The sequence below is a fragment of the Canis lupus genome, chromosome 26 (genome assembly GCF_048164855.1).
Source record: "Canis lupus baileyi chromosome 26, mCanLup2.hap1, whole genome shotgun sequence".
NCBI classification, from domain to species: Eukaryota; Metazoa; Chordata; class Mammalia; order Carnivora; family Canidae; genus Canis; species Canis lupus.
The window spans coordinates 27749255-27771569 of record NC_132863.1 but is presented as its reverse complement, the minus strand read 5'-3'; the positions used below and the strand labels follow the sequence as shown (position 1 = coordinate 27771569).

Genomic DNA, 22315 nt, shown 5'->3' with positions numbered 1-22315 from the left:
TTCATGATCCCAGGGTCCTGGGATTGAGCCCCCACATCAGGCTCTCTGCTCAGAAGGGAGACTGCTTCTGCCTCTGCCTGCTACTTTCCCTACATGTGCTGTCTCTGTCAAACAAATAAAATCTTAAAAAATAAAATTGAAAAATAAAATACTTGAAATGTTGAAGACTAGGTCATACATTAAAAAAAAAAAAAAAAAAAAAACCTGAAAAGTAGATTCTCTCATGAGACAAAAATTCTGTTTTCTTTTTTTTTTTAATATTTATTTATTTATTTTATGATAGACATAGAGAGAGAGAAGCAGAGACACAGGAGGAGGGAGAAGCAGGCTCCATGCCGGGAGCCCGACGTGGGGCTCGATCCCAGGACTCCAGGATCAGGCCCTGGGCCAAAGGCAGGCGCCAAACTGCCAAGCCACCCAGGGATCCCCAAAATTCTGTTTTCCTATGAAATATATAACATTGGTAAATGCAAATTGATAATCAGGTGATTTTATTTCACATTATATACCCATTTAACAATCACCAGACAATAAAGATATAAATAGAGCATGTTTTTACTTGTTTTTGGGAGTATATTGATACCTTTTAGAAATCCCAGCAAACTGCCAAAATATCACTGACGTGGATAAAACAACTAAAGTTTTAAATTGGCTCATGATCAGTAGCTTTTGCATAACTGGAGCTAAACAGCAATGCTCTCTCAGTCAGAAAGCCAGTCATAAATATTTATTGCCCACTGTTATTCCTGGCAATAAAAAAGGATGAATGGGGATATGGTAGGAGAAATATAAAACAAATATTAAATGCTTATTCCAGGGAAGTGCTGCTGTGCTGGTCAAGCCCATCATATCACCCTTTGATTTATAAATAAATTCTGATCTTCTTTCTTATTTTTATCTTAAAATAATTTTACTTCTTTCTCCATTTTTAAGTGTTAAGAATCACAATATATGCCTCTTCTCAATCTGAAGACTCATAACAGTATGTGCAAAGAAACCATCATCAGTCAATTGAGCAGCTCCTTTAGGGGTGATGGATGAGGGTTTCATCACTGTGTGCTTCCCAAATAATTTGGATATGTATGCCCAAGCTCTGAAACCAGTTCCCTGAGAAATGAATATCTACTGTTTTCTTAGTGTCGTTTTCCTTAGATGAAATGTGTTATCCTGGGATATAAAACCACATGCATGATGGTTGTAATTGGTGGCCACCTGCAACTCTGGGATAATTACCTTCTTCCATTCTACTTTCACTTTACATCTTTAGAAAATTCTGAAGCCAAAGATCCAGGCTGAACAATTTAGCATGTCTCTCCAGAGCTCTGCAGATAATTACTCTATTCTCCTAAAGATTTGTCTCATTCACTGATAATTTATGTAAATATGGTTATAAAATCACATTTTAATTGCTTTTTAATTACATTTAATTGACAGTGATTATATGATAATCCAAAAGACATTCTTCTTATTCATGAGAGCAGTAGGGAAAATTATAAGACCATAATAGTTCACTGATTCATTTAAAAAATATTTATCAGGGTCAGGGCACCCAGGTGACTCAGTTGGTTGAGCCTCTGACTCTTGGTTTCAGCTCAGGTTGTGATCTCAGGTTGTGAGATCGAGCCCTGTGCCAAGCTCCACGCTTGGTGTAGAGTCTACATGAGATTCTTTTTCTCTCTGCTCCTCCCTCAGCTCACAGGGGAGCTCACTGGCTCTCTCTCACACGCAAAATAAATTTTAAAAATCTTTTAAAATTTATTTATTTATTTATTTATTTATTTATTTATTTATTTATCAGGGTCACCTAGCTGGCTCAGAAGAACATGCAACTCTTGATCTCACAGTCATGAGTTCAAGCCCCATGATGAGTATGGAGATTACTTAAATAAATTTTAAAACTTTTAAAAATTTTTAAAAATACTTATCAAACATGTACCTCAAATTATATCAGATAGAGATCCCTTCTACCCTCTGGAGAAAACATATTTTTAACAGTTATAGCGGCAGGCAAGCAAAACTTTGATCCCCATCTCTCTTGCAGTCTTTCATAAGTTCCATCTCCTAATTAAGACTTTAATTTAAGGGTACCCGGGTGGCTCAGCCATTGAGCATCTGCCTTTGGCTCAGGGCGTGATCCTAGGGTCCTGGGATCGAGTCCTGTATCAGACTCCCTTCAGGGAGCTTGCATCTCTCTCTGTGTCTCTCATAAATAAATAAAATCTTTAAAAAAAATGATTTTAGAGATGCCTGAGTGGCTCAGCGTTTGAGCATCTGACTTTGGCTCAGGGCATAATCCCAGGGTCCAGATCGAGTCCCACATTGGGTTCCTTACAGGGGACCTGCTTCTGTCTCTGCCTATGTCTCTCTGCCTCTCTCTGTGTGTCTCTAATGAAGAAATAAATTTAAAATCTTTAAAAATAAATGGTTTTTCCAGCTGCAAGACTTCTCAGAGCCTTTAATATTCTAACATGGATTCTGAATTTCCAAGAGGAGGATATAATATGCAACATTTCCTGAACTTATTTGACCATATAGCCCTTTCCTAGCTATTGAGATCCTTCAAAATAGCAAGAGGGGCACCTAGCTGGCTTAGTTGGTAGAGCATGTGATTCTTAATCTTGGGGTCATGAGTTCAAGCCCTATGTTGGACATAGAGCTTACTTTAAAAATAATAATAATAAAATTTGAATTTTAAAAAATAGCAAAAGGGCTGCCTGACTGGTTCAGTAGAAGAGCATGTGAGTCTTGGTCTCAGAGTTGTGAGTTCCAGCCCCACACTGGGCATAGAGATTGCTAAAAATAAATAAACTTAAAAAAAAAAGTCAAGGGGTGCCCAGGTGGCTTGGTCAGTTAAGCATCTAATTTCTGATTTCAGCTTAGGTTGTGATCTTAGGTTACAGGATCAAGCCCCATGTTGGGTTCCTCAGCAGAGGGTTTGCTTGAGATTGTCTCCCTCTCCTGTGGCTCGTGCATGTGTCCTCTGTCTCTCAAATAAATCTTTTTAAAAATTAATTTAAAAAAATACAAGAGTGGAAAAGGTATCCAAATTGTGACTGCGATTTCTGATTCCATGGGGCTGCTTGGCCCTTGGACCATGCTTGAGTTTTCTAGTTTTCCTAAGATGCCTTTGGCTCTTTGGCTTTTTTAAAAGTACTTTGTAGTGCTTTTATCTATGTCTGCAGTGTTTGCAGTCTAGTGTATTGAGAATAAAAATTTACTCGCTTCGGCAGCACATATACTAAAATGAGAATGAAAACTTTTCTTCAGGGAATCCTGGGTGGCTCAGGAGTTCAGCATCTGCTTTTGGTTCAGGGCCTGATCCCGGAGTCCCAGGATCAAGTCCAGCATCAGGCTGGGCTCCCTGCATGAAGCCTGCTTCTCCCTCTGCCTATGTCTCTGCGCGCCTCCCTCTCTCTCTCTCTCTCTCTCTGTCTCTCATTAATAAATAAAGTCTTAAAAAAAAAGAAAAAAAAACTTTTCTTCATATACTCAATTATTTTTATTTTTTTAGTCTTTATTTATTTGAGACAGAGCACAAGTAGGGAGGGAGAGGATATAGGGGAGGCAGACTCCCGGCTTAGCAAGGAGCCCTAAGCTGCTGATCCCAGGACTCTGAGATCATGACCTGAGCCAAAGGCGGACACTCAACTGACTGAGCCACCCAGGTGTCCCTTTGCTGAATTATTTTCAATTTTCAGTGGTTTTCTTAGCTCCCATAAGCAGATGATTCTTACATGTTCAAGTAGAATGATTTGTAATTGTCTTGTAATGGTTTGTAATACTCTTGCAAAGAAAGAGTAGGGTAAATTTCTGCATGGTATCATAAGCTGTCCCAGAGTTACACAATAAATAGTAAAGCACCGGGATCCCTGGGTGGCGCAGCGGTTTGGCGCCTGCCTTTGGCCCGGGGCGCGATCCTGGAGACCCGGGATCGAATCCCACATCAGGCTCCCGGTGCATGGAGCCTGCTTCTCCCTCTGCCTGTGTCTCTGCCTCTCTCTCTCTCTCTCTGTGACGATCATAAATAAATAAAGATTAAAAAAAAAAAAATAGTAAAGCACCTCAAGATAAGCTATCATTTTATAACCTAGGAAACTAACTATAAACTGAGCACCAAGGTTCCTGTTGTGCTTGGGGAAAATAAGGCTCTTAGAACACTTCTTACCTGCCATGTATTACAGAAAAATAAATACAGGCAATTCATCTTGCTTCTTTCTTCATCTATAAGGATATGCTTTACCTTTTAGTCTTTCCACCTTTCTCAAAGAGCCATTATGACTATCTGCAGGCCTTTTGTTACCCAGAGCTCATGATTTGCCACTGCCACCCATACGTTGGAGCTCAATTTAGCTAAACCCTCACCCAGGGCTGGTGCCCTCTGGCAACCAGTGACCATGAGCTCAAAAGGTATGGTTGTAAAAACATTCTTGCTGAAGTAATATTTATAGAAAAAGAGTAGTAGCCTAAGTTTACATACTTGCATTTCTCAAGATTCCAATTTAATTTATACATAATTTAGATAGATTTCTGAACCCTTTCTAAAAACATTAATTGGGCAGCCCGGGTGGATAGCAGTATAGCACCGCCTTCAGCCCAGGGCGTGATCCTGGAGACCCGGGATCGAGTCCCACATCGGGCTCCCTACATGGAGCCTGCTTCTCCCTCTGCCTGTCTCTCTGCGCCTCTCTCTCTCTGTGTGTGTGTGTGTGTGTGTGTGTCTTTCATGAATAAATAAATAAAATATTTAAAAAAATAAAAACATGAATTGCTTTACATAGAGATTTGTGTTTACTTTTTTGTTGTAGAGAGAGTTGTAATTCAGATCTATATACATATTAAAGTGCATCTGTTTGAACTGGAGGGTATTATGCTGAGTGAAATAAATCAATCGGAGAAGGACAAACATATGATCTCATTCATTTGGGGAATATAAAAAATAGTGAAAGGAAATAAAGGGGAAAGGAGAAAAAAATGAGTGGGAAATATCAGAGAGGGAGACAGAACATGAGAGACTCCTAACTCTGGGAAACGAACAAGGGATGGTGGAAAGGGAGGTGGGCGGGGGGTGGGGGTGACTGGGTGACAGGCACTGAGGGGGGCACTTGATGGGATGAGCACTGGGTGTTATGCTATATGTTGGCAAATTGAACTCCAACAAAAAAAATAAATAAATAAAGTGCATCTGTTCTAACACTGAATTCTTTTAACAGACTTGGAAGATGCTACAAAAACACCTGACTGTTCCAGTGGACCAGTGAAAGAGGAAAGAGGTGATCTTATCAAATTTTACAATACAATATATGTAGCAAGAGTGAAGTCATTTGCACTGAAATACGATTTGTCAAATCAGGACCATGTGGTACGTTCTATATTTTACTACTATATGAATATTTGTAGTCATAGTTGGATTACTGTGAGTTTACTAGATAAGCATTTCCACTGATATATAGGAGGGAAAAAAATGCTAGTAATTAATCAAAGAGTGATTAAGACAGTGATACAATACAGACCAGAGGAAATCATGGAAATTTTATCCATACTATGATTATGTTGCTGGGAATTACGTTAACATACAGGCAAGTACTAGATGAGAATATGGAAAAATGAAAACAATTCTGGTAATTTTTTTCTCTTGTTTTTGATTTCTGTTGTTATATTTATATACGAGATAACTATTTTGCTCAAGATAAAGAGAAAAGGACATAAATAGGCCTGAATCATTAATAGAGGCAACACTAAGATATTTTTGTGCAGATTTGGAAGTACAAGAATGCCTGTAAAAGTATTACCAATGTTGGGACGCCTGGGTATCTCAGCAGTTGAGCATCTGCCTTGGGCTCAGGGAGTAATCCTAGGGTCCCAGGATCGAGTCCCACATTGGGCTCCCTGCGTGGAGCCTGCTTCTCCCTCTGCCTGTGTCTCTGCCTCTCTCTGTGTCTCTCATGAATAAATAAATCTTTAAAAAACAAAAAAACTTTCTCCCTCTGCCTGTGTCTCTGCCTCTCTCTCTCTCTCTCTGTGACTATCATAAATAAAAATTTAAAAATAAAAATAAAAAATAAAAAACTATTACCAGCATATAAGCTGAGGTTGTTTCCCAAGAGAGTGGACATTAGTTGTAGAGGGACGTAGTCGAAACTGCATCTAGCCAGTAGCCATATATGTGTATTTGTATCTCTCTTTACATTTCTGTCTTTGTCCCTTTTAAGGAATGTGGCCTGTGACTATTCTCAGAGGCTATGACTGTTCATTCAGTTCCATCAGTTTCACCTCCCCCTATCATGAGTATGTCTGTCACTAGTCAATTGAAACTAGTTTTATTAGGGGTGCCTGGGTGGCTCATTTAAGTGTCTGACTCCTAATTTCAACTCAGATCTTGATCTCAGGGTTGTGAGTCCAAGTCCCATGTTGGACTCAACACTGCGCATGGGGCCTACTTTAAAAAAATTAGTTTATTAGCTTCAAGTGAAGATGATGAACGAAATTATTAATTAAGGAGCCATCTCCAGGGTCACCTGGGTGGCTCAGTGATTGAGTGTCTGCCTTTGCTCAGGCTATGATCCCAGGGTCTTGGGATCGAGTCCCACATCAGGCTCAAGGAGCCTGCTTCTCCCTCTGCCTATGTCTTTGCCTCTCTGTGTGTGTCTCATGAATGAATGAATAAAATCTTAAAAAAAAAAAAAAAAAGTGTAGTACCTGCTCCCCTAATTCTATTTCTAAGTCATTCACATTTCAATATAAAATCTTAACCAGGGCAGCCCTGGTGGCCCAGTGGTTTAGCACCGGCCTTCAGCCCGGGGCGTGATCCTGGAGTCCCAGGATCAAGTCCCGCATCGGGCTCCCTGCATGGAGCCTGCTTCTCCCTCGGCCTGTGTCTCTGCCTCTCTCTCTCTCTCTGTGTCTCTCATGAATAAACAAATAAAATTTTAAAAAATAAAATAAAATAAAATCTTAACCGTTTCAGTAACAGATTTGTTCCATGTTGGACTTATCCTGCTGGTTCATAGATTGCTGTCTCTTTTTTTTCCCCCTCTGCTACTGCTTTGGTTATAGGGTGTGTATGTCTGTGTGTATGTGTGTGTATGTGTGTGTAGAGACAGAGGGAGATTGTTATTGTGTTAGGACATTGATTACTTTGCTTCTACTTTCTTTGCATGGACAAGAGGTTCCTATGCTGCTGACTTACCACTTCTGGGTGTCTCAGAATTCTTCAGGAGTTCCTAAAAGAGGGATCCCTGGGTGGCGCAGCGGTTTAGCGCCTGCCTTTGGCCCAGGGCGCGATCCTGGAGACCCGGGATCGAATCCCACGTCGGGCTCCCGGTGCATGGAGCCTGCTTCTCCCTCTCCCTGTGTCTCTGCCTCTCTCTCTCTTTCTCTTGTGACTATCATAAATAAATAAAAATTAAAAAAAAAAAAAGGAGTTCCTAAAAGATACGTGGAAATAAACGTTAGTTTATTTGTTAGTAATTGTTGAAAAACAAAGAAGTAATTGACCATGTCTTTACTTTTTTCAGCCATAAACTCTTATAGTATAGCTGACACCTAACTAAGAAATGTCAATAAGAATAAAACTATGAGAGTGCTTGGCTGGCTCATTTGGTAGAGGATGCAAGTCTTGATTTTGGGTTTGTGAGTTCAAGCCCCATGTTGGGAATGAAGCCTACTTATAAAAAATAAAAAAAAGAATAAAAATATGGTGGGATTCACAAAAAGAAACTTAAACTTACAAAAATTTACTTTTGATTATTTCAGATGGAAGCTCCACCTCTCTCTCCTTTTCCACATATTAAGCAACAACCAGGCTCACCACGCCGCATTTCCCAGCAACACTCCATTTATGTTTCCCCACATAAGAATGGGTCAGGCCTTACACCAAGGAGTGCTCTGCTATATAAGTTCAATGGCAGCCCTTCTAAGGTAAGGTGCACACAAACTTACTCCAAAACAACCTATGTGCATGTGTTAAAAACTGGATTTCAGATTAATAGTTAGTAATCTTTAATCTTGGGCAGCCCCCGTAGCTCAGTGGTTTAGCACCGCCTTCAGTCCAGGGCATGATCTTGGAGACCCAGGATCAAGTCCCAAGTCAGGCTCCCTTCCCTGCATGGAGCCTGCTTCTTCCTCTGCCTGTGTCTCTGCCTCTCTCTGTGTCTCTCATGAATAAATAAATAAAATCTTAAAAAAAAAAAAAAAAAAGTAATCTTTTATCTTGCTCTTTGCCTGCAAAGTTACTACCAATAAATATGAACTGTTACTGTGGCAGGTTTCCTGTGATCAAGAGCAGTATGTTCAATTGAGATAGTTTGATACATTACTATCAATATACTGGAGAAGTCACTGCAAGACTCCAGTGTCTTAAGCATGATCTGCTTAAGCATGATCTTGAGAAAGGACATATAAGGCAGCAGTTGTAACTGGTCAGACACAAGGAATATTAACTTTAAAGAAAGGCTTTGGAAGTAAAAGTTCATTTGATGAATGGGATAGCGAAAAGTCTGAAAATAGAGGCCTTCTCATATTTATACAGACAGTTCTGTGGTTATTCCCATCTTAACTTCCATGCAGTGATGAAGATGTCATAGTTACATGATTGTTGTTTTCAGACATTTGAAAAGCTATCAAGCAGATATGTTTAGTATGTCTCCAGAAGCCAACCTGACTAAAATACAATACTTCACAGACCTGCATTTCCTCTTCATAGAAGTTGGTTTTCCTGAAAGGATTTTTAGAAGAGATTCTTGCATGAAATCAAAGATGGGACCAATTGACTTCTCAGGCAGTGATATCAGTACCATAGATCAGAATCACCAGGGGTGCTTCTTGAACACAGCTGTCTGATAGACCTGCTGAAACCCAAAGCTCTGGCAGGATGGTTCACTTGACAGTTATGATCCACAGCATTCAGGAACCACTTCTCTAAGACCTTGCTCTCAGAATGTAGTTTATAGATCAACAACATCAACATCTCCTGGGAGCATGTTTAAAAAAAAGGCAGGAACCCAGGGGTGCGTAGGTGGCTCATTCGTCCTCTGCCTTTGGCTCTATGATTAAGCCCTGTGTCATACTTCCTGCTAAGCAGGGAACCTGCTTTTCCCTCTCCCTCTGCTGCTCCCTCTGCTTATGCTCTTTATCTCTCTGTCAAATAAATAAATAAAATCTTTAAAAAAAACAAAAACAAAAACAGGATCTCAAGCTTCAAGCCACCCCTACTGATTCTGAATCTGCATTTTAAACAGGATCCACAGATGATTAATAAGCACATTAAAGCTTAAAAAGCATTGCTCTAGGAGGAGGATTTCAAACTTTAAGGGAGTTTAGAATCACCTGAAGGGCTTGATTAAACATAGATTCCTGGAACCTGTCCCCAGAGTATCTGATTCAGTAGGTTTTAGGGTAAGGCTTGAGAGTTGCATTCCTAATAGGGCAAATCCAGTTTTTAAAGCCACTAGATGTGTTCTAATCATCCTTTTTAGGTTGGCCTAGATTAAAAAAAATAATCTCTGGGGAGCCTGCCTGGCTGGCTCAGTCAGTGGAGCATGCAACTCTTATTAATCTCAAGTTGTGAGTTCAAGTTCCATGTTGGGTGTAGAGATTACTTAAAAATTTTTTAAAAATAAATCTCGGGGTACCGGGGTGGCTCAGTCAGTTAAGTGGCTGACTTCGACTCAGGTCATGATCCTGGAGTCCAGGGATCGAGCCCCACATTGGGCTCCCTGCTCAGCGGGAGCCTGCTTTTCCCTTCCCTCTGCTCTTCTCCCTCAGCTCCTCCCCCACTCATGCTCACATGCTCAGTCTCTCTCAAATAAATAAAAATCTTAAAAAAATAAATTCTCTACCCTACTGTTTAGCTTTGGATAAAGTGCAGGAAGAAACAGCTTAGTGCTTTGCTGCTGTTTCCTCTTTTTTCCCCTTTTACTCACATGTGTCCTCTATTTTTGCAGAGTTTGAAAGATATCAACAATATGATACGGCAGGGTGAACAAAGAACCAAGAAGCGAGCAATAACCATCGATGGTGATGCGGAATCACCTGCCAAACGCCTCTGTCAAGAAAATGATGATGTTTTGCTTAAACGACTACAGGATGTTGTCAGTGAAAGAGCAAATCATTGAATGCCCTTCCTGTTTCTATGATAAAAAGCACTTTGAGATGGCAGAAAGTTGGGGCTCTGTCCTTCAAAACTTTCAGCCCTGTAGATGGAAAGTATCACTGAGTTAAAAGAAAAATTGCACCAAAATTATGTGCTTATTTTTTTTTTTTTTACAATTTTCCAAAATGTAGTTGACAGTGTATTTTGAGTTGGATTGGAAAGCAATTATTTCAAGTGCCTTTTAAACATTTTAATAGTTATAGAATTTTTTAAATATCTATTTCTTGGCTTAGTTTTTAAGATGAAGTAAGGAGATACCTCATAATTTTTTAGCTCACTTTTGAAAATAATCACATGTTTCCTCCTGTGCTTTGTAACATGAAGGTAAATCATCTGTTTTTGGTAAACATGCTTTGAGATATCTCTGTTCTCCATTTAATACTGAGTAGGGGAGCACCTGGCTGATAGAATGTGAGACTCTTGATCTCAAAGTCATGAGTTCGAGCCCCGTGTTGGGCATAGAAATTACTTAAAAAATAATATACGTATATTGAATAGGGATTGGCTCCCTTAACACCTGGGCCAAAGGATGATACACTAGCTTGTCTCTGACCCATTTGGGCAACCTCACATACAGGTGCTGTTACCATTCTGGCTTGTCTAGCTCCCTTCTCATGCCCTTTCTCCTTGAGCATAAGCAGATTTGTACCTCAGCCCATGCATTACTAAACTCCTTGCTTTCCAACCATAAGCACTCTTAGCTGATGTCACAATCTAATAAAAGGGGTACTTGGGTGCAGCTTTCCAAAGAATCAGCTGTTCAATATTCACTTTTTCTAATGTGTTTCCAGAATCTGGAAGGACATGGATAAACCATTCTTAATTAATTTTGAGAAAGCTATGAAATGTATGTTTTTTAAACTACAAACCTTATTTTTTTTAATACAAAATGTTTAACTTATGTTTAACATGTTTAACCCTGGCTAATTCGATTTAGTCTAAGATTTGGCTGTAAATTTGTAATTGTCAGGAATTTTATTTTTAAATTTTAAGAAAAGTGATTTTGGTCACATTTTACTTTTCTGAAAATTACATCCTCATTTTTTTGTGTAGTATCTACACATGTTGTAAACCAAATAACATCAAACTTGTCTGAAGTCCTTGTATATATTTTTATGTAGCTCTAACTATTGTGTCATTTTCATCTTCGTTATTAATGTGGAAAACATACATGAGCAGTTATACATTGACTATATAAGAAGCTCTGCATATGTTTTTTCAGCTTTTAAGACATGATATCAGTGTACATAAAATAGCTAATAAAACATTAGAGTTTTTGAGATATTGAAAGAAACTGTATTTGTGCTCTTTTCTGCATTACTATAAGCAATTGTGCAGCCACCTAGAACCTATACCTTCTCAAATACCTGCTTTTTTTATTTTAAGATTTTATTTATTTATTCGTGAGAGACACAGAGAGAGAGGCAGAGACATAGGCAGAGGGAAAAGCAGGTTCCATGCAGGGAGCCTGTTGTGAGAGACTCTATCCAGCACTCCTGGATCATGCCCTGAGCTAAAGGCAGACGCTCAACCACTGAGCCATCCAGGCGTCCCTCAAATACCTGCTTCTTATATTTAAAATACTTAGTGTAACTTAAAAGCTAGGAAGAGAATGGGGAATGACCAACTGCTTGAATAGTGTTTTCTTTTGAGTTGATGAAAACATTTTAGAACTTGATCTAGGGATCCCTGGGTGGCGCAGCGGTTTGGCGCCTGACTCTGGCCCGGGGCGCGATCCTGGAGACCCGGGATCAAATCCCACGTCGGGCTCCCTGCATGGAGCCTGCTTCTCCCTCTGCCTGTGTCTCTGCCTCTCTGTCTCTCTCTGTGTGACTATCATGAATAAATAAATAAAAATCTTTAAAAAAAAAAAAAAGAACTTGATCTAGATGGTGGTTGTAGCGCCTGCCTTTGGCGGGGGGCGTGATCCTGGAGTCCCAGGATTGAGTCTCACATCAGGCTCCCTGCGTGGAGCCTGCCTCTCCCTCTCCCTCTGCCTGTCTCTCTCTCTCTCTCTCTCTCTCTCTGTGTCTTTCATGAATAAATAAATAAAATCTTTAAAAAATTAAAATAAAAAATATTTTTTTTTATATTTGAAGAGTTTCACCTCAATTCAAAAAATGCCTTAGACACATTAAAGACACAGGATGACTTCAAGGTTTTTGAATGAATTTGTGAAGCAAACTATGATACTGAATTAAGGAAAGGGCTTATTTCTCTTAGGGGGCAGCCCGGGTGGCTCAGCGGTTTAGCACCTGCCTTCATCCCAGGGCGTGACCCTGGAGACCCTGGATCGAGTCCCACATCAGGCTCCCTGCATGGAGCCCTGCTTCCCCCTCCTCCTGTGCCTCTGCCTCTCTGTCTCCTCTCTGTGTATTCTCAGGAATAAATAATAAAAATAAATAAATAAAGGAAAGGACTTATTTCTCTCTTAGGAGTGCTTTCAGGCATATTTCTCCAGATGAGACTCACAGCTTAAAGTTCTTTCCTGGGCGGCCCCGGTGGCGCAGCGGTTTAGTGCCGCCTGCAGCCTAGGGCATGATCCTGGAGACCCTGGATTGAGTCCCACATCAGGCTCTCTGTATGATGCCTGCTTCTCCCTGTGCTTCTGTCTCTATGAATAAATAAATAAAATCTTTAAAAAATAAATAAAAATAAAGTTCTTTCCTAATTAAGATTTTTATGTAGGGACACGTGGGTGGCCCAGTTAAGTGTCTGCCTTCGGCTCAGGTTATGATCCCAGCGTCCTGGGATTGAGCCCCACTCAGGCTCCCTGCTCAGTAGGGAGTCTGCTTCTCCCTCTGCCCTTCCCTCTGCTTGTGTGCTGTCTCATATGCTCTCTCTCTCTCTCAAATAAATAAATTCTTAAAAAAAAAAAAAAAAAGGTTTTGGGATGCCTGGGTGGCTCAGTGTTTGAGCATCTGCCTTTGGCACAGGGCATGATCCTGGGGTCCAGGGATCAAGTCCCTGTGAGGAGGCTGCTTCTCTCTCTGCCTCTGTCTCTGCCTCTCTCTCTGTCTATCATGAATAAATCAATCAATCTTTTTTTTAAAAAAAAGGTTATATTAAATCAGATTTTTTTAAGATGGTAATATGCTTGTTTTTTTTTTCTTTTTATTTTCTTCTTTTATAGTACTTTTACTAAGTCAAAAACATTACTAGCTGCCTACTATATTCTCCTGGCCCTTAGCTAAGTGCTAGGGCTATAAAAATAAACCAGCCATAGTTCCTATCCTCAAGATATGATAATTATAGCCCATTACTATAGTTGTTCCTTGAACACCAGGGATTAGGGACACCAGCATCTCCACACACATACCTCACACCCCGCTGTCAAGCCATGTATAATTTTTAACTCCGCCAAAAACTTAATTACTAATAGCCTCCTATTGACTAGAACCCTTACCAATACCCTAAACAGTTAACACATACTTTGTATATGTATTATACACTACGTTCTTACAATTAAGTTAATCTTTTTAAAATGTTAAAATCATGGGCAGCACTGGTGGCCTAGGGGTTTAGTGCCGCCTTCAGCCCAGGGTGTGATTCTGGAGTCCCAGGGTCGAGTCCCACGTCGGGCTCCCTGCATGGGGCCTGCTTCTCCCTCTGCCTGTGTCTCTGCCTCTCTCTCTCTGTGTCTCTCATGAATAAATAAATAAAATCTTAAAAAAAAAAAAACATTTAAATAAAAAATAAATAAATAAAATAAAATGTTAAAATCATAAGGAATATATATTTACAGTTAGTGTACTGTATCAAAAAAAAATCTGCTTTACGTGGACCCACACAGTCCCAAACCTATGTTGTTCAAGAATCAACTGTAGAAAAAAAAAAAAAAAAAAAGAATCAACTGTAGAATACTTATAGAGCTCTACGCAGAAGGATGGTGTTGGGGCACCTGGGTAGCTCATTTGGTTAAGTGTCGGATTCTTCATTTCTGTTCAGGTCATGATCTTGGAGTCATGAGATCCAGTCCCACATAGGGCTCCGTGCTAAGGGGGGAGTCTCCTTGAGAGTTTCCATCCCCCTCTGGCGTGCGCGCACTCTCTCACTCTTTCTCTCAAAGCTTCAAAGAGGAATGATGTTAGCATACAGAAGGGAATGAGCAAGTCAGGGAAATCTAAAATCACTTTTTTTTTTTTTAGGATTTTATTCATTCATGAGATTGAGAAAGGCAGAAACATAGGCGGAGGGAGGATCAGGCTCCATGCAGGGAGCCTGATGCTGGACTCCATCCAGGACTCCAGGATCACAGACCTGAGCCAAAGTCAGATGCTTAACTGCTGAGCCACCCAGGCATCCCTAAAATCACTCTAAAGGGGAAGCTAAGTGGTAATTTAGTCCTTAGGGATGAATAACTATTTGCCATTCAGAGAGCACAGCCTGTAGAAAGGCCCAGAGGCATGAGTGTATCACAGATTTGGGATTTGCAGTGAAGGATTAGTGAGGCTGGAGTATAGTGTACATATGCAAAAATACAACACAAAGTAAGCTTAGGAAGCAGGGCTTTTAATAGTTGGGTTTTCTAGTCCAGGTTAAGATCAGGCTTGATCATTCCCAGATATTAGCCATAACTGGGGAGCTTTGAAAAACTCCAATAGATGGGTCCCTCTCCTAGAGTTTTTAATGGGTTTGGGGAACAGTCTAGCATCAAGATTTCTAAATACTTGCTAGGAAAGCACCTAAGGTTGAGAATCACTACTATAGACCATGAAGAGTCCTCAAAGAGATTTTAATTTTAGGTGGACAATGGCAAAATCTGATGTTTTTGGTTTTTTTTTAAGATTTTATTTATTCATGAGAGTCAGAGAGAGAGAGGCAAAGACACAGGCAGAGGGAGAAGCAGGCTCCACGCAAGAAGCCCGATACGGGACTTGATTCCCGGACCCCAGGATCATGCCCTGGGCCAAAGGCAGGCACTAAACCACTGAGCCACCCAGGGATCCCTGATGTTTATTTCAGAGTTGCAGTTCCCAAGCTTGCCCAAGGATAAGGATTACCCGAGACATACGTTAACAATACAGATTCCTAGGTCCTGCCCTTGACCATGGAATAATAATCTCTCCAGGGGAGAGACCTAGGGATTTTGTTTACCTCTGTTCCAAGTGATATTTACCCTCAAGCAAATTAGAGACCCGGTAGTGCTTCTCAAAAAATTTTTTTTAAGATTTTATTTATGTATTCATGAGAGATACAGAGAGAGAGGCAGAGACACAGGCAGAGGGAGAAGCAGGCTCCATGCAGGGAGCCTAACGTGGAACTCTATCCCGGGTCTCCAAGATCATGCCCTGGGCTGAAGGCGGCGCTAAACCGCTGAGCCACCGGGCTGCCCAGTGCTTTTCAAATTTAATGAGCATAGGAATCACCAAGGATTGTTAATCCTGTTAAAACTCAGATTCTAATTCAGTAAATCTGAGATTGGACCTAACAATTTGCTTTTCTAACAAGCTGCCTTAATGTCAATGTTGCTAGTCCAAGGACTATACTTGGAATAGCAAGGTTCAGAAATTTGGAAGCTGTGCAAAGGATGGATTAGAGGATGGTTAGACTGGTCTGAGAGACAATTAGGTTAGTAGTTTTAAAGTTGGAGTAATTTTGTCACCTTAAGTGACATTTGGCAATGACTGGAGGCATTTTTGTTTTCATTTTTGGTTGTCATAATTTGGGGACAGGCATGCTACCTAGTATGTAGTGAGTAGAATGGGAATGCTACTAAACATCCTGCAGTGCACAGGACAGCTCCCCATAACAATGATCCAGCCCAAAATGTCACTAGTGCCAATCCCTGAATTAAGTAAACACTTAAGAAGAGCTGTACACTTTAAGATACTGGTGGTGGGGATAGAAGAGGAACCACCGAGAGTCACATAACTCGGTATGTATGGGGTCTCAGTCAGGGATGACTTTCCAGAAAGGATTAATGATAATAGATTCAAGGTGGGGTAGCTCATACATCTGTGAGGTTATTTGGCATCAGTGACAGACTCTTAATATATTAAGAAAATGGGGACGCCTGGGTGGCTCAGTGGATGAGCATCTGCCTTTGACTCATGGCGTGATCCTGGAGTCCCGGGATTGAGTCCCACACTGGGCTTCCTCCATGGAGCCTGATTCTCCCTCTGCCTATGTCTCTCTGCCTCTCTGTGTGTGTATCTCTCATGAATAAATAAATAGAATCTTAAAAAAAAAAAAAAAAAAAGAGGAATGCCTGTGTGCCTCCAGAGTTAAGCACTTCTGCTTTCAGCCCGGGGCATGATCCTGGAGACCCAGGATCGGGTCCCATGTTGGCCTCCCTGCATGGAGCCTGCTTCTCCCTCTGCCTGTGCCTCTGCCTTTCTCTCTCTGTGTCTCTCATGAATAAGTAAATAAAATCTTAAAAAAAAAAAAAAAAAAGAATCACTGTTGAGGATTTATTAACTATACAGATTCAATACTGTGGTGCACAGTTTTGTGAAGCTTCCCAGACCGTTCTTAACCAAAGAGGTTCAGGCCCGCAGAAGAGGATAAAGGCCAAGAGTATGGAGTTCCGGGTTCAAATAACTTCCCTGACACTGTGCCACTAAACCAAATTGAACTTCACTGTTTACTGACTTCATCATCACTTCAGGAAATAATTATAGAAAATAACATTGTGCAGAAATTAGAAGATACATAAATGAAACAAAAGCAAAAAGAGGGATCCCTGGGTGGCGCAGCGGTTTGGCGCCTGCCTTTGGCCCAGGGCGCGATCCTGGAGACCCGGGATCGAATCCCACATTGGGCTCCCTGCATGGAGCCTGCTTCTCCCTCTGCCTGTGTCTCTGCCTCTCTCTCTCTCTCTGTGACTATCATAAATAAATTTAAAAAAAATAAAAAATTTAAAAAAAAAGCAAAAAGACAAAAACACTACAGTTCCACCACTCAGAAGTCTTCTTTTTTTTAAAGATTTTATTTGAGAGAGAGAGTGCACACAAGCTGGGGTGGGGGGGTGCGGCAGAGAGAGAGGCAGAGGGAGAAGCAGACTCCCTGCTGAGCAGAGACCCTGACCCTGGACTGGATCCATGACACCAGGATCATGACCTGTGCCAAAGGCAGTCAGATGTCTTTTTAAAGATTTTATTTTTTTCTTTTTAAAGATTTTATTTATTTATTTATGAGAGACACAGAGAGAGAGAGGCAGAGACATAGGCAGAGAGAGAAGCAGGCTCCATGCAGGGAGCCTGACGTGGGACTCAATCACAGGACTCCAGGATCACACCCTAGGCCAAAGGCAGACACTCAACCGCTGAGCCACCCAGGCATCCCTTAAAAGATTTTATTTTATTTTTTTAAATTTATGATAGTCACACACAGAGAGAGAGAGAGAGAGAGAGGCAGAGACATAGGCAGAGGGAGAAGCAGGCTCCATGCACCGGGAGCCTGATGTGGGATTCGATCTCGGGTCTCCAGGATCATGCCCTGGGCCAAAGGCAGGCACTAAACTGCTGCGCCACCCAGGGATCCCAAAAGATTTTATTTTTAAGTAAACTCTATGCCCCACATGGGGCTCAAACTCACAACCCTAAGACCAACAGTTGCACATTCCACCAACTGAGCCAGCTAGTGACTATTGATCTGAAGGTTGTGAGTTCCAGTCCCATGTTGAGTGTAGAGATTATTTAAAAATAAAATCTTTAAAAAAAAATTTATTAGTTATTTTTCACATGAAGGAAAATGTTTAAGTCTTAAGTTATATATGTTATGATGAATTTTTCCAGCTTTACTGAAGTATAACTTACATAGAGTAAGATGTACCCATTTTCAATATACAATTTGATGAATTTTAGTACTTGTATATAGTTGTATAACTACCACTATAATCCATATATAGAACATTTCCACCACTTCAAAACAACTTCTTGTGCTCTCTGATCTCTGCCCTCCCCACATCCTCCCCACCACACACTCTCATCAGTCAGTTTCTGATCTTTTTGTCACTGTACTTTTGCCTTTTCTAGAATTTCATATAAAATGTATGTGTGCACAGTATATAACCTTTAATATTTGAGTTCTGTCAGCATAATGTTTCTGAGATTCATTCATGTTGTGTGTGTAAAGAATTTCTATTGCTGAGCAATTTGTTGTACTATGGATTGTTTTAAAAAAAAGAAAGAAAGAAAAAAAAAAAAGAAAGAAAGAAAGAAAAAGGAAACACAGGCCCCAAATGATGTTACTTAGATTGAGTTCCCAAACCAGTGCTTAATTAATACATAATCTAACTGCAGTTTCAACCTCCCCTAGAAATGTAGTCTTAACTGGTCAGGAGGGACGTCCGGGTGGCTCAGCGGTTGGGCAGCTTACCTTTGGCTCAGGTCGTGATCCTGGGATCCTGGGATCCAGAATCAAGTCCCGCATCAGGCTCCCGCGAGGAGCCTGCTTCTCCTTCTGCCTGTGTCTCTGCCTCTCTCTGGGTCTCTCTTGAATAAATAAATCTTTTTTTTTTTTAAGATTTTATTTATTTATTCATGAGAGACCCAGAAAGAGAGAGAGGCAGAGACACAGGCAGAGGGAGAAGCAGGCTCCATGCAGGGAACCTGACGTGGGACTTGATCCCGGGGCTCCAGGATCACGCCCTGGGCCGAAGGCGGCACTAAACCACTGAGCCACCCGGGCCGCCCTAAATAAATCTTTTAAAAAAGAAAATAACTGGTCAGGAAATTTTCAATTTTTCAATTTCCACCAGTGAGCCTGCCACCTGTGTCCTCTCTGCCCCCAAAGAGAAATAAGGTAATCCGCATAAGACACTTTCCTCTTTCTCCTAAAAAGCAGCCTTGCCAGGAACAATCCTTTTCTTCTACTAATAACTTTCTTCCCCCCACCCTCCTATAAAAACTTTTGATTTTGAAGCAAAAAAAAACCTTTCCATTTTGTACTAATCCTTGGAACACCTCTCTACTTGCTAGATAGAGTATGCCTGATACATGAATCATTTAATAAAGCCAGTTAGATCTTCAAATTTACTTGGTTGATTTTGTCATTTAACAGATTATACCACAATTTGTTTATCTATTCACCTGTTGATGGACATTTGGGTGTTTTCCAGTTTTGTGCTCTTAATAATTATGAATATCTGCACGCAAGTCTTTTTACAGAAATATTTTTATGTCTTTTTTTTTTATTTCTCATTTATTCTTTTATGAGTTGGATTGCTGAGCCAAATGGCAAGTATATGTTTAACTTCATAAGACAATGCCATGTACTTTTTAAAAGGGGACCATTTTGGAATCCCACCAGCAGCATATAGGAGTTCCTTTTGTGGGGTGCTTGGCTGGCTCAGTCTGCAAAGTATGCAACTCTTGATCTTGGGGTTGTGGGTTTGAGCCCACATAGGGTATAGAGATTACTTTGAAGAAGAAAAAGAACCTTAAAAAAAAAGTTACATTTGCCCCACATTGTGGCCACCTCTTGCTGTAAATCTTGCTAGACATTTTCAGTGCATATATCATGTATTTTCAAGTAAAAAAATGGATCATATATATCACTATATCAGATTTATCATTGTAGTGTCTAAATTATACTTCTATGACTATTCTAATGGTTGTGTTCCAATATATGAATGTGTCATTATGTTATTTTATCACCAAAGAAGGAAAGATTAAATAGGGCGTTTTGTGGGTTTTTTTGGTTGAATGTGTTTCAGATATTAGAATTTGGTATAAATTTTGCAGAGTTAGTCTAATGTTTGCAAAATTAATCAAGCATTATTTATAACATTATGATAAAAGGTGGTTAAAAATACTAAAAATACCACAGTACCACATAGTGCCCCTTGTTTCATTTGGGTCTCTTTTCAAGTGTCAGGTCACAGCACTTCCTAGACCAACCAGTCTTTCCTATACTCTTAGTTTGTTTTATTTTTCTTCTCAGAACTTATGATCTACTTGTGTATTATCTGAATCAACAATGAATAATTTACTAAATGTATATATTCAAATATATACTTGAAGTATATATAAGCTCCATATAGGTAGTACTTTTTTTTTCCCTGTGGTTTTTCCCAGAGTGTAGAATGATGCATTAAAGAAGATAGAGGGGGATCTCTGGGTGGCTCAGTGGTTTAGCACCTGCCTTCGGCCCGGGGCGTGATCCTGGAGTCCCAGGATGGAGTCCCACATAGGGGTCCCTGCATGGAGCCTGCTTCTCCCTCTGCCTGTGTCTCTGCCTCTCTCTCTCTTTCTCTCTCTCTCTCTCCCTCTCTCTCTCTGTCTCTCATGAATAAATAAATAAAATATTTTTTTAAAAATATTTTAAAGAAGATAGAAAATTGACATTTGTTAAATTAATGAAGAAAGAGGCTTAGGGATGCTTTTTATAATAATTATACCTCATATGTATAGAGCATTTTCTACGTGCCAGATTCAAGTCTCATGAAACCCTGTAATAAAACTGTTATATATAAAAAATAAAAAATAAAAATAAATAAATAAGTAATAAAAAATAAATAATAAATAAATAAAATAAATAAAATAAAAATTAAAAATTAAAAAATAAAAAATAAAAAATAAAAATAAAATAAAATAAATAATAAATAAATAAATAAATAAATAAAATAAAAATAAAACTGTTATAGAGGGATGCCTGGGTAGCTCAGCAGTTATCTGTCTTTGGCTCAGGTTGTGATCCTTGGTCTTGGGATAGAGTCCTGCATCGGGCTCCCCACGGGGATCCTGCTTCTCAGTCTGTCTCTGCCTCTTTCTCTCTCTGTCTCTCATGAATAAATAAAATCTTAAAAAAAAAAAAACTTATACTAAATTGGAAATTTCTTTTTTTTAAAGTTTTATTTATTCATGAAAGACACAGAGAGAGGCAGAGGGCAAAGCAGGTTCCATGCAGGAAGCCAGATGTGGGAGTCGATTCCAGGACTCCTGGGATCACACCCTGAGCCAAAGGCAGATGCTCAACCGCTGAGCCACCCAGACATCCCTAAATTGGAAATTAAAGAGTGGCTAGTTGGCTCAATCAAGAGAGCTTGTGACTCTTGATCTCTGGGTTATGTGTTTAAGCCCTATGTTGGATGTAGAGTTTACTTTAAAAAAACAGAAATACATTCCCATTGTTGTGCAATCTTCAAAATGTTTTTCATCTTGCAAAACTGAAACTCTCTACCCATTAAATAACTTTCCTTTTCTCCTTCCGCCCTATTCCTGGCAACCACCACTCTAATTTTTGAGTTAGACTACTCTAGACACCTCACATAAATAGAATCATAAAATATTTGTCTTTTTGTGACTGGATTATTTCACTTGACATAATGTCCTCAAGGTTCATTCATGTTGTTTCATGTCAGAATTTACTTTTGTTTTTTTAAACAGGCAGTGGTAAATCAGTTTATTCTTTTTTTTTTTTTAAGATTTTATTTATTGGGGATCCCTGGGTGGCTCAGTGGTTTGGCGCCTGCCCAGGGTGTGATCCTAGAGTCCCGGGATCGGGTCCCGCATCGAGCTCCCTGCATGGAGCCTGCTTCTCCCTCTGCCTGTGTCTCTGCCTCTCTGTGTGTGTGTGTCTCTCATGAATAAATAAATAAAATCTTTTTACAAAATAAAGATTTTATTTATTTAGGGGCGCCTGGGTGATCGGTTTGTTAAGTGTCTGCCTTTGGCTCAGGTCATGATCTCAGGGTCCTGGCTGGGATCATGTCCCACATCAGGCTCCCTGCTTGATCTGCTTGATGGGGAGTCTGATTCCCTCTCTGCCCCTCTCCCCACTCACGCTCTTTCTCTCTCTCAAATAAATAAAAATATTTTATTTCTTTATTTTAGAGAGAGCATAAGCCGAGGCTCAATGCTAGACTGGATCCTAGTGTTGTGCCCAAGATTGCGAATCCGAGAAACCACCAAGGAGACGACACCGATGCAAACACACGAGGGTTTATTTACAAGCTCGAGCTTGGGTCCAAGCGTACCTGACACAGCGGAGCAGGGACTTGGACCCCGAGACTAAGAGGCGTAGCAGCTTTATAGGGGCCAGTGGCCAATGGGATACACAGAATGTTGCACAGTCATGTCGGTCCACACGCAGGTGGCCAGTTAAATTACACCTTACCCTATAGTATCCATTTGAGCTGGCCTATTACTTTGGTCAGAATTGGTGTGCAGTTTTGGTGGGCACAAAGCAGGGTTACATTGTTATGAGCCGATTTCCCAT

At 40.3% G+C, this 22315-nt stretch overlaps 1 protein-coding gene across 7 annotated transcripts in view; it reads left to right on the top strand.

Annotated features, from left to right (window-relative positions):
* Positions 1-11444, top strand: part of RBL1 (RB transcriptional corepressor like 1) — a 59669-nt gene extending 48225 nt beyond the window's left edge. For 5 of the 7 annotated variants that reach the window (XM_072800938.1, XM_072800937.1, XM_072800941.1 and 2 more), the window contains 3 exons: positions 5211-5359; positions 7753-7917; positions 9942-11444. In XM_072800938.1, coding sequence (XP_072657039.1) covers positions 5211-5359; positions 7753-7917; positions 9942-10112 — 485 coding nt within the window. In that variant the 3' untranslated portion in view covers positions 10113-11444. Of the gene's footprint in view, positions 1-283; positions 3245-5210; positions 5360-7752; positions 7918-9941 lie in introns of those variants that run through there. The other 2 variants (XR_012018551.1, XM_072800940.1) reach the window with 2 other exon arrangements.
* Positions 11445-22315: the final 10871 nt, after the last annotated feature.